The sequence below is a fragment of the Neolamprologus brichardi genome, chromosome 3, assembly GCF_056152115.1.
Source record: "Neolamprologus brichardi isolate AB-2024 chromosome 3, ASM5615211v1, whole genome shotgun sequence".
Lineage (NCBI taxonomy): Eukaryota > Metazoa > Chordata > Actinopteri > Cichliformes > Cichlidae > Neolamprologus > Neolamprologus brichardi.
In genome coordinates, this window is record NC_142106.1 from 1,477,020 (window position 1) to 1,488,774 (window position 11,755).

General features: G+C 44.7%; 1 protein-coding gene across 1 annotated transcript; it reads left to right on the plus strand.

Annotated features, from left to right (window-relative positions):
• The first annotated feature begins 4,019 nt into the window (after window positions 1-4,019).
• LOC148103105 (CST complex subunit CTC1-like) lies at window positions 4,020-10,095 on the plus strand. Its single transcript, XM_087838065.1, has 12 exons — window positions 4,020-4,031; window positions 4,127-4,255; window positions 7,009-7,149; window positions 7,235-7,266; window positions 7,369-7,454; window positions 7,622-7,757; window positions 8,059-8,127; window positions 8,197-8,359; window positions 8,565-8,620; window positions 8,718-8,874; window positions 9,577-9,691; window positions 9,791-10,095. The coding sequence occupies exons 1-12, from the start codon at window positions 4,020-4,022 to the stop codon at window positions 9,880-9,882; spliced, it is 1,188 nt and encodes a 395-aa protein (XP_087694191.1). The 3' UTR covers window positions 9,883-10,095.
• Window positions 10,096-11,755: the final 1,660 nt, after the last annotated feature.

Below are 11,755 nucleotides of genomic sequence, written 5' to 3' on the forward strand. Positions count from 1 at the left end.
GGGACTCTCCCATATGGCTAAATGTGGGACTCTCCATCAGTAGCTCCTTACACTACGCTGAGCTGGATGATTGAGAACCTTCAGACATACTTCCAGGTGAATGTAACCCTACGGAGAAACTACAGCGAGAGTCAAGTGGCTAACTTTGGTGTTTTTACAAGTATCAGGTAATTTCGTGACTTTTCTATCAGCTGAACACTCAAACACATGTGTTGCTGCGTTTGTTGGTGGATGTATAACTGCTTCACCTTTCTAATTTGGTTAGATACCTGCGCAGCGACACTGAGGATCCTGCGGCTGGGTCAGCATCACACTCAGCAGGAGGAGTAGAAACCTCGGGACAGGCCAGGTATGCTTTTCGTTTTTTATGTTACCCACTAGCACAAGAAAACCTGCGTTACAAGTTTCCACATCCAAACTATTGGTGGATTTCTCTCTCACTCTGTGTAGGCCCATTTCCACAAAGCGCCCACCACTCAGAGAATGGGATGCCTTCCAGCGGACCTTCCCAGTAACCCTAAATGGAGAGCCACCTTCAAAACGCCGGTGTGTACAGGCTGGTTTTCCACACCACCGAGCCCACTACCACAGGTGGAGGGAGCTTCAGCTTAAGCAGAGAGTTCAGCACATCCTCGGAAAGCCCGTCATGGTAATGGACGCTCTGCCTCCATTATTTACAGCTCTAATATATACAAATAGCTCAGTAATACTTCACATCACAGAGGTTCAAATATATATGATTGACTCAGATGGTTGATTTGCATTATTCCTCACGTCTCGCTCTGGGACAGGGTGTGCCAGAAGATGCAACGCCCCTCAGCGTGCAAGAGTAGAGACGGCATTAGATAAGGAGACCTGGAGCACCAACAAGCCCACTGTTGATGCCGTCCTACAGGCCTGGGTTGCTCCACAGCCCAGGATCCAGGACAGCCCGTCCCTCATGTCCTCGATTTCAGAGCAGAAATGGAAGGGCCTGGCTTTGAAGGACTTTGGGGAGGAAAGGGGCAAAGGTAAATGCACCTATCGTTTGGACCACACCCTCGTTTGACAGCAAGTCGACATTTCTAAAGAGCTTATGATGACTTCCTGTTTGCTCACAGGTGTCATCGCCCTGATGCCCTTCAACAAAGGAGACGTCGTCTGCGACTACCACGGGACGTGCATCACCAAAGCTGCAGGGAATCAGGGTCTCTCTTCTTCTACAGGGACGAGTGCCACACGGTTGATGCCACTGCGCCCCCCTGTGCCTGCCACCTGCACAAGGACTCCTATGGAAGGCACATGAACCATTGCCAAAGGAGTCCAAACAAAGGTTCACAATGAACTTCCCTGCTGGTCCTCGGGAGAGTGTGCTGTGCTGTTCATCGCCCTGAAGGACATCGCGGTTGGAGAGGAGCTCCTGTGGAACTATGGAGTCTAGAGATCGCACCGTGTTTTATGTCCCATACCATATCCTACATTTGGATTTCTGCCCATACCAACATGACTCCAATAGAGTGTATTTCATAATCAATAAAACTGTTTTTTTTTATATATTGCTGTGTTTTGTATAAGTTCAAACTCAAAACACTAAAGCTATTCTGTTAGACCTGTATGCAGGAAATACACTGCAGCCAAAACATTTCATAGTTCATCAATACTGACCAATATAATAAACTTAAAGCTGCACCATCCTCCATATTCTGGTGTTTTAAAGAGTTCTTAGGTTGTTTAATATTACTGCTAACTAACAGGGTTAGCACGTCCCAGCAAAAAAAGAATAATAGGGACCCAACCTCCACCTCGTGATGCTTAATCGACGTAATCAACTTTAATTTGATGCAAATGCACAGAAATCAATTATTTTTCTACAATAATTAAATAGATTCAACATCTTTCTTCAACAGAACTGCAGACTGCACAGGTGGAACCTTCCCAAAGGAAAAAGTACTACAGCTCACTGGGACCTAATAGTTACTATATACAATAATGGATTTCTATACATTTGACATCAGATTAAAACTTTGGTTGTAAGATTCAGATCATTATTTAATAAAAGTTGACATTTTAAATGAGAATAAGAAAGTATTTCTTCCTGCCCCCCTCTCCCTGTTAATGCCCTACCTGATTATTGATCAGTTTGATGATTGAAGTAGCAACAGTAGAGGGAGGGGGAGAATGAGAGAAGAAGAAACAGCGTAAAGATTTAGGACAGGATGGAGGCTCTTATCCCTCCTTTCTACCAATCACAGGTCAGAGTGGCTCAAAGTCACACTTCCAGTCTCTTTCATTGGTTGGAGCTGCTGATTATGACAAACCATTGAGAGTTTGTTTTTTTGTTTCACTCCAGTTCAATGATGTCAGTTCACGGTGATTGCTATGTTTGAAGTCATTAAAGGTACGCTCACCTTCCTGGCTCTAAAAGGAGTTTGGCTGGCTGTTTGTCTGTGTTCACTCAGGGAGTTCAGCACATAGAGAGAACAGTACAGGTCTCACAGGACACCATGTTCAAATTCAAATTTTATTTGTCACACACAACCATACGCAGTATGACATGAGGTGAAATGCTTGTAGCTGTGCAATGCACGACCATTAAATGACAGTGGTTTTACAGTATTTACAATTTACAGGTTACTACAAAAATTTACAGGTTAACTTAGACATTTACAGTAAAAATGTGCAAATAGCAGAAAGAGATTATAAATTATAGGAAGTGTGCATGAAGAAAAACCAGAGTGCGTGTGGTGATGTGTGGGAGAGTCCAGTCCTACACCTGGTTCAGGGCCCGAATAGCCTGGGGGAAGAAGCTCCTCCTCATTCTCTCTGTTTTGGCCTTAAGGGAGCGGTCAGAGAGCTCTGATTGAATGATGCGTTCGGCTGAGCGCACCACTCTTTGCAGATCTCGTCTGTCCTGCATGGTGCTGTTCCCAAACCAGGTGCAGATGTTTCCGTCAGGACGCTCTCGATGGTGCAGGAGTAAAAGTTCTTGAGCAACTTCAGTGGTTGCCTCAGCTGATGCAGTCCTCTTTGTAATAATGTTTATTTCCAAATGGTAATGGGCCTGTATTTGTATAGCGCTTTACTCAGTCCCTAAGGACCCCAAAGCGCTTTACTACATTCAGTCATTCACCCATTCACACAAGCTACATTGTAGCCACAGTTGCCCTGGCTGACAGAGGCGAGGCTGCCAGACACTGGCGCCACCGGGCCCTCTGACCACCACCAGTAGGCAAACATTAATTAGTATCTTGCCCAAGGATATTTGGCCTGCAGCCAGGAGGCAGCCTGGGATCGAACCACTGACCTTCTGATTAATGGCTGACCTGCTCTGCCACCTGAGCTACAGCCATCCCATGGAATTTCTAGAAATTCAGAACAGTAAAATTCACAGAATGAATTAGAAGATAACTCTTATGTAGTTAAACTAAAATACTCTGTGGGGGTTAGTATATAAACTCTTAACACCTAGTTAGCATGAATAAGTGTTAAATGATCAACTCCAGGCAGATTTGGTATTTAACACTAAATCAGAGTTAACGTACCAACTCTCCAATAAGAGTTAAATTAACTTATAAAGACACTTTAAAAGAGCTGAAATCAAATCTGACAGTCTTCATTTGGACATGTTGGATTTGCTGTGTGGTAACACACCTGGGCCAGATCTGAGATCTGAGAGTCAGCTGATCGACTCAAAATGAGAGTAAACTACATCAGGTTCGTGTTGGTGGATGGATTCAAACATCAACACGCTGATGGAAACTAAGAGGTGTAGCTGAGTGTGTGAGCTGGTTCAGTGTGGCTGAGGGGCGAGTCCGGGCCGTCAGAGCTCTCTGTGCTTCACCACAACCACGACTCTCAGGCTCGGGTTAGTTTTTTAAATAACTTTATAGCTTCACACTCCTAAAATACAGTGACAGGGAAACTAAGACTTATTGTAGCACGTGTCAGTCATCTATTCTCGTTCTTGATTGGTCACTGATGACATCATCTCTTAGAGGTTCATTTAGGTGTCCTGTCTCTGACAACAGGGAGACGAGACGATGAAGAGGAGGGTAAAACGTTAGTTCACCTTAAAGGTTGAAATACTGCTTTCACTCCCTGAATGTTCTGGTCTAATGTTCATGTGTTTCTGTCCTGGTGTGATGAGGAAGCTGAAAATCAGACTGACGACCTGGAGAACCACGTCCGAAGGAAGAACCTGCATCTGTTTGGTCTCCGGGACGGCGCCGAGGATCAGCAGTTGCACCCTAACACCTCAAAAGCCAAACCAACACAGGTGTCCTTATCTGATTCCTGAACCTCCAAGATCGGGAGTTTGTTTTCTGCTCCACAAAACAACTTAACATCGAGCACGATGGAACAAACTCCGTCCAGCAGCGAGCCGAGTTCAACATCATCAGAAAAGTGTTTGCTGAGGAATGTTTCAATATAATCCAGGTAAGATGAGGATTCATCCCCAATGGGAAGATACAGCTGCTTTGTGTAATGTGTCATGGCAGGGTTTATTTCCTCCATTTATTTTTCTATTTTACTCCAATATGTGTTAACTCAGCATCACCATAATGCGCTGTTGTTTTAATAATACAGGACAAAAACAAGTAAGGGAACCATCTCTTCAAGGACTTTAAATTTAGTGAGTTTGTACTGACCAAATTAAAATCAACCTACATTTTATGAAGATCTGTTTCTTACTGTATCTGCTTTGCAAGGACTTCATATAATTGGATGTGGAAGTCTTAGTATGACCAAGGAGGGAAAGCGAGAAAACTCTTGTTATGGAGAATGAAGGAAATACAGAGTGAGAAGAATGTATCAGTCGATACATCTGAACTTCAGTTCCAGACACGAACAGAAGACACAAAGCAGGAATTAGACAGACGTGTAACTATTGAAGAGATAGGCTGTCATTAACAGTGGTAAGGCACCTGGGCCAGATGGCTTTCTGACTTTACAAAACCTTCCCATAATAAAGAATAATTCCACTTTTTAACATGTAGAAGCATATCAAACTGAGGCATCCACCCACTGTGAGACGGACAGTGAAACCTGCTAAACCTGCAGAACACTCATCATTCAGAGTCTGACGGGGGTTGACACTAAAATACTTTAAATGTTTAGCATGAAGATCAGAGCCTTGGATCGCACATTTGATTCACTTTGTACCAAAGCATCAAGGGTTTCACAATATAAGAAGGGTTCTGATATAATTCATGAGAGATTTGATGCTAACGATGCAGCTTTATTATCACTGGACGCTCGTCAGGCCTCGGACAGAATAGACTGGTCAGATTTATTTAACGTTCTCCCAAGATATGGATTTGGAAATCATTTTCTCAGATGGGTTCAACTTTTGTAACAAACAATACTTTTTAAACCTGTCACATTGGAGCGTTCCACTCATCAGGGGTGCCCGTTATCTCCAGTGTTATTTATTCTGACTGTGGAACCTCTGGTGATGACACTGAGAATGAGAGCTGTACTATTTGGTTTCCAGTTAGGAGATCGAGAGCAGAGATTGGCCCTAGGACCTAGACTAGGCTGTCTGTTAGCATAGCAAAATGAATGCTACAAATGGAGCTATTTTTTCGATTTTCTGGCTATAAACGATTCAAAAATCCTCCTCCGTCCTATTCCTGAACAAGGATGAAAGGTTATGCAAAGTTTTTATATTGAGTCACTTCCTCTGCCTCCTCCAAAAGAATCCTTTCAGAAGTTAAACGATATCTTTAATTGGTTAATTTGGACTAACAAAAGTCCTAGATGAAGACTTGGCTTGTTGTACCTGCCATATGCAAGCTCTCTCTCTCTCTCTCTCTCTCTCTCTCTCTCTCTCTCAATTCAAGGTTCAATTCACAGGGTTTACCTGCAGTTCTCTCTGGACCACCTGCACATCCTGAGTCCATCTTTTGCCATGGAGACACACCTGAGACACAAGTGGGAGGAGCCAGGAGGGGATGTCACTGCCAGGAAGCAGACAGTAGAAGAAGAAGAGACTGCTGGGAGTAAGAGGAGGAGAAGAGAAGAAGGCTGTGTCCCATTTCAGGGTCTGCACGCTTGAAGTACGCGCACTACGCGTACTACGTACGGTGCGTACTATAAGTACGAGAAGTGCGGAAGTGAGAGGCTTGTGAAATGGGACGGTATATGCTTCGTCGCGCTGTTCAGGTTGCCTAGCAACCATGATACTAACCGCGAGACACGTTACATACAGCTTTGTTTGACAGAAATGAAGGAGAAAAATGTTTTGTTGGTCATTCATTTTTGTCATGACATCACTTTGATTAGTTGAGTATCTGAGGCTGAGACCACAGGACTGTAAATCATGATTGTTGGGCTTCATTTCTGTACTGAACAGTTATTTAAGATTAGCTAGTAAATAACAATTAGTTAATGTTGTTCATGAGACTAAAGTCATCTCACTATGGTAATGTAAATATAATATGGCCAATATTATAGTATTGTCAGATTATTATGATATATATATATATATATATATATATATATATATATATATATATAATCTATATCACTGACTTTCAGCATGTTGTGTTTGTGGATATATGACTGACTTTAATTATCCATAAAATCATCAGATTCTCTGTAAGATTAAGGTCGACTATATGTATATTTAGAAGTAGAGGCTTTAAAACCAAGTTAATGCTGAAAGTACAAACATCACTAGTGTCACACAACTTTGCCGACATGTGGCCAACAGCAATGTTTTAATGTTCTTCATTATTAAACATTCGCACATGAATAAGTGACGTCATATTCAGTACTTACTTTTGACAGTTCACTTTTCGGCCGCTCCCTTCTGCCGTATTTTGCGGCAAAATTATCCACACTCACCGCCGCGCTATGAATTGTGGGATATATGGGACCACGAAGCGTGCACCGGACCACGCTTGATATTTGGGGAAATCGACGGTGCATTTGGAGTATGCATTTGAAGTACACTTCGAATTGGGACAGCCGTCGTCACGTGGCGGTGACGTAATCGCACTTAAAATGCGTACTTCAAGCGTGCAGACCCTGAAATGGGACACAGCGGAAGAAGAAGCAGACTCCAGCAACCCCTGGCCCTGTGTCTCCATGGTGATCAGTGTGCAGCAGAAGGAGGGTGTGTCCTGGAGGAATACAGGGGCGGAGGCAGAGGATCAGGAGGCAGGGGTGAGACTGTGCTTCTCAGTGAAGGCTGCTGTGATTGGTCCAGTGGTCAGCTGGAGGCGGGACCCAAAGAATGAGCCAATGACAGAGAAAGAAAGTGAACAAAAGCAGGAGAGAAAGGTGAGAGAAGCACCTGTGTGTGTTTACCTAAGCTCACCTGGATACACAGTTACGTGTGTGTGTGTGTGTGTGTGTGTGCGCGTGTGTGTGTATGTGTGTCAGCTCAGAGCTGGTGTGTTTTCAGGGTGTGGTGTCTGAAAGGATCAGTGTGAACAACAGGACTGTCCACTCTGGACACACACACTCAGGTACAAACACACAGGTGGTTTGTGTGTCAGGCTTTTTCTGCTGTGAACTTTTAACATGGGGGTCTATGGGGGCGACTCACTGCTGCCTCTGCTGGACACTAGAGGAACTGCAGGCATCAGTGCTTCAGAGTCTCAGGTCTGACTGTTAGCTGAATGTGTGTGTGCAGGTGTGCGTCTCACTCTTTGTGACCAAGCTGGGAGGAGTCTGCAGGTGTACCTGGACTTAAGCCACACACCCTACCCACCTGGCCTGTTGCCGGGTAACACTCTGCTGTTGTCTGGTTTCCAGAGGAGGCTGTCCAGGTGAGACACACATAGACAGGCTTATAAATGTTTGGACTCTTTGTTTGGACTCATTTCCAACAATGTCCCTCATTTCCAACAATTCATAACTTTATGTTCATAAAGTTCTGAATTATCTTGCATTAATAGGCTGCTGATTTTCTTTACTCGTTTCAGGTGTTACCAGCAAAATAGTTGTTAATCATCTGGGAATGTACCCAGATTGATTTATTTAGACAGAGATCTTGACCCCCCCAATGTTCAATACAAAGCTACGCCGATGGTTACGTACCTGTGCGGTTTACCTGTGTGTGTGTTTCAGGACAGGAAGTGTGTACTGCACGTACTTACCTGTCAGCTCCATAACTGTGGTCTCCCTGGGAGACAGCAGGTAAGTTTACAGGTAACGTCTGGTTCACGTGTTTGTCGTGCTGTTGTTTATTTGTTTGTTTGGTTTCAGCTCGGCCCAGCCTCCTCCTCCTGCTCCCATCATGCACCTGGGCGAGTGGGCTCTGAGCAGCAAGCAGAGGTGCGCTGTGGGACAGGTCAAAGGTCACGTGGTGTTTTTACTGTTCCTGCAGCTGCAGTGGAGCTGCTCGCTGTGTGGCAGCGTGTACACACAGGTACTGCATAAAATACACACAGTGTGTACAGGATGTGTGTAGTTGTAGTTTCTCGGGTGCAGTGAAAGTCCTCAGAGTGCTTCATGTGTTGTTAGTGTGTTGGTGGTGTGTTAGTGTCGGTGCACGTAAGTAAAGTGTGGTTTTGGAGGAAACTGCTCACGACTTCAGGTGTGTGTGTGTTTACCTGTTGCTCTCTCTCTCTCAGGGCTGCAGCAGCTCTCAGTGTCGCTCGACCTCGTCAGTGTTTCGGTCCAAAGCAAAGTAAGAGCAGCTTCCTGTTGAGCTCACCTGCTGATGTTAATCACCTGGATCAGTCAGGTGACAGTCACATGATCAAACCATGTCGCTCTTCGATCAGGCTGGTGATTGATGACGGGACAGGTGAGGCTCACGTCTGCTTCTCAGCTGCTCTGGTTCGTGCTCTGCTGGGATTGGCTGATGCTCAGTGGGAGGGGCTTCAGAGAGCACTCAGGGTCAGAGGTCACATCAGAGTCTTCCCTCGTGGGCAGAGCCAGGTCAGTAGCACCTGTCAGGTGTATATGTTTACCTGTCACAGGTGAGTCACGTGCTCATCGTCCTCTTTAATCTTTATTTTATCTTTAAAATTTAAGATGAGGCTTTAACTTTGAAAGGGCACATCCTGTTTACATCCTGGTAACGTCTGCTCACACTCTACTGCTGAACTGGTTTGGGGGCGTGGCCACTTCCACCTTTAAAAGTCTGTAGGTGTGACGGACCCACGCTGGGCTCACGTGAACAGGGGGGAGGGGCCTTACAGCTGTGTGTTTCAGCGAGGTCGTGCCCCTGACTCCACCCACTCGACCTGAAGAAGCAGCAGGTGGTGTAGTTCTGAGGGTAATCAGGGCTGACCAGCTCCATGTTCACTGCAACACCACACCTCCCACACGGAGGGTGGAGAACACAGGGGAGGGGCAGGACAGCGAGAGGCATTTAGGACTCGGGTCACACCAGGAGAACCCACAGGGCCCCTCCACCCACAGGTGGAGCTGTGTTAAAAGACCCTGCAGACTGAAACGTCCTGTGGAGGTGAAACGAGAAGAAGATGCAGCTACAACCCAAAGAACAGCGTCCACACAGTGAAGCACGGTGGGGACACTGTGGGGGGGCCACCACAGAGAGAAACAGGCGTCCTGCAGGACGTTTCCACAGGGCCGAGCCGTGAGTCTGCAGAGACATAACCTCTGTATCTGTCTCAGGTGTGTGACAGGGACGACTTCCTCCTCCACTTCCTGTTGTCTCTGTGCAGCAGTGATGTCATGATTCGGCCGCTCAGCCTCACCTGCAGGAAACACACCAACCAGAGACCAGAAGGTAACCTCACCCTCACCACCCTCACCACCCTGACCAACCTGACCACCCTGACTGCAACCTTCAGAGTCGTGTGTGTGTGTGTGTGTGTGTGTGTTTAAGAGGTGAGGAGGTTCACTCGAGGAGACAGAGAGTTCCTGACCAGACTGGCTCCTCCCCTTCAGCTCACCTGTCTGCACCTCCACCCTGACTGAGCTCCACCTGCTTCGTTCTGACTTCATCTGTTCTACGTGTTCGTACAAATAAAACTTTATTGTTCCTCCTGTCACATGGTATCTCACCTTCACTGACTACAGGAAGTGATCCCTGTGAGTGGCGCCCACATCAGAGACGTTCTCAGATGGTGATTCATAAAACCTGAACCAGTAAAATCTGACAGTAGAAGGATGATGAGTGAAACTGGTTAATCTGGTGTTTGTGGCACAGAAGGTTTGACCTCCACTGTGTCACACGTGTACCTGAACAGGTGAAAGCTTCAGCCTGACGAGGAAAGAATCAGTCTGCTTTAACTTTAAATTAATTCCTCCTGACCTTCAGGTTTTTTGTATTATTTGATCTCATACTGAAAGAGTTGATCCATCGACACATTTTAACCTGCAACATTTCACCGTGTTAGTTTGTCATAAATTGGATTATTTTAGGATTTCAGTTTATCTTTCCAATAAAGCTGGCAGCTCTGAAACAGCTGTTCTCTCTGAGGGTGTTTTGCATGTAAATAAAAGTGAAATAATTAAATGTAAGTTTTGTGAACAGACCGTCCAGTGGAGCTCCTCAGGGCTCTGTGCTTTCACCACTTTGTTTTCTATGCTAATGAGTGTCAGAGCACGTCAGCATTAGTCCTTCAACATGGTCACAGCCACTGATGAAGGTGTTCAAATGTGGGGTTTTTAATCCAGGTTTACACTTAAACAGTCTCCATGAAACTCTGCCCTCCTTCATAACATTAAGTTAATAGTTTATCTGCAACAAAACATTTTTCACCGCTTCAGTTTTTGGTGTCGGGTTCTTTTCCACATACCGTGGTTGTTGTCATGGAAACAGTGTTTAAAGTGAAACAGGAGGAGAACGGATGAAACTTTGACTTTGTCTTTATCTGTAAGACAATCAGGCCTTGGATGGACGTCGGGAGTTCTTAACAGCAGCTCGTTGTTCATTCTGATGTTGTTTTAATTATATTTTATATTTAATATCATATATTGGCCTTTTTCAGCTTTATTTGAAGGGCCACGGTCAGACTCCACCTGGGCTGCCGCTCTCAGCCTCACTCTGAGAAAGCCTACAGTCTGTCACAGTGGAAACTACACCGGGGGACCCGATCCTTGGGGTGGACCGATTTTTGTTTTAGCGTGTTTTGGGGTTTTAAAGCCACAGAGACGCGGTGCTTAGATGCTGTGCTGATGCTCCTGACACGTATAAGACTGGGGAAACCTGCATTCAGCTGAAACTGAAAAACACTATGTCCAGATAAACAGAATCAACTTTTGGAGAAAAATAAAAGATTCTTCATCAGACTCTAACAACTAAAATCATGACACTTACCTTAACTGTATGGGCTACATCAAATATATTCAAGACCAACAACAACACTTCTCACTGCTGCTAATTTTAACAAAACAAACAAAAAGTAGAAAAAGGCAATTTACCAAGTCTTGAAAAGTAAAACTGAAAAGTAGAAATAGAGAATAAAATATCCATCCAGACCTTTACAACCAACAACATAAATCTATCTTAATTAAATGGCCTAATTCTCCAATAAATTAGTAATTAGTAATGTTTCTAACAAATACAATGAAGAACATTAAAATAATTCACTGTCAGTTACTGTCGCTGTGAGTTTGACGAGATTAGCTGCTTCATTTGGTTCTGCCTAAAGTTACAGTTCTCTCAGTGATCGAGTGTTTATATGATAAGATACATGTTTAATGCAGAAAGAAAATTATTTAAGAAAGAAAAAATGATGTGACTGGAAGGATGCAGCAGTCTGTGCTCCACCTTTCTCCTCCACACCTGCAGGTGGAGAACATGGATGCATGAATCTCTACAGAGTTCTTTGAATATTATCCGTCT

Excerpts from the sequence above, each read along its gene's own strand:
- LOC148103105 (XM_087838065.1), top strand. Across the intron at positions 8,360-8,564 it reads GTGGCAGCGTGTACACACAG|GGCTGCAGCAGCTCTCAGTG; the intron begins GTACTGCATAAA and ends TCTCTCTCTCAG. Across the intron at positions 8,621-8,717 it reads GTGTTTCGGTCCAAAGCAAA|GCTGGTGATTGATGACGGGA; the intron begins GTAAGAGCAGCT and ends CTCTTCGATCAG.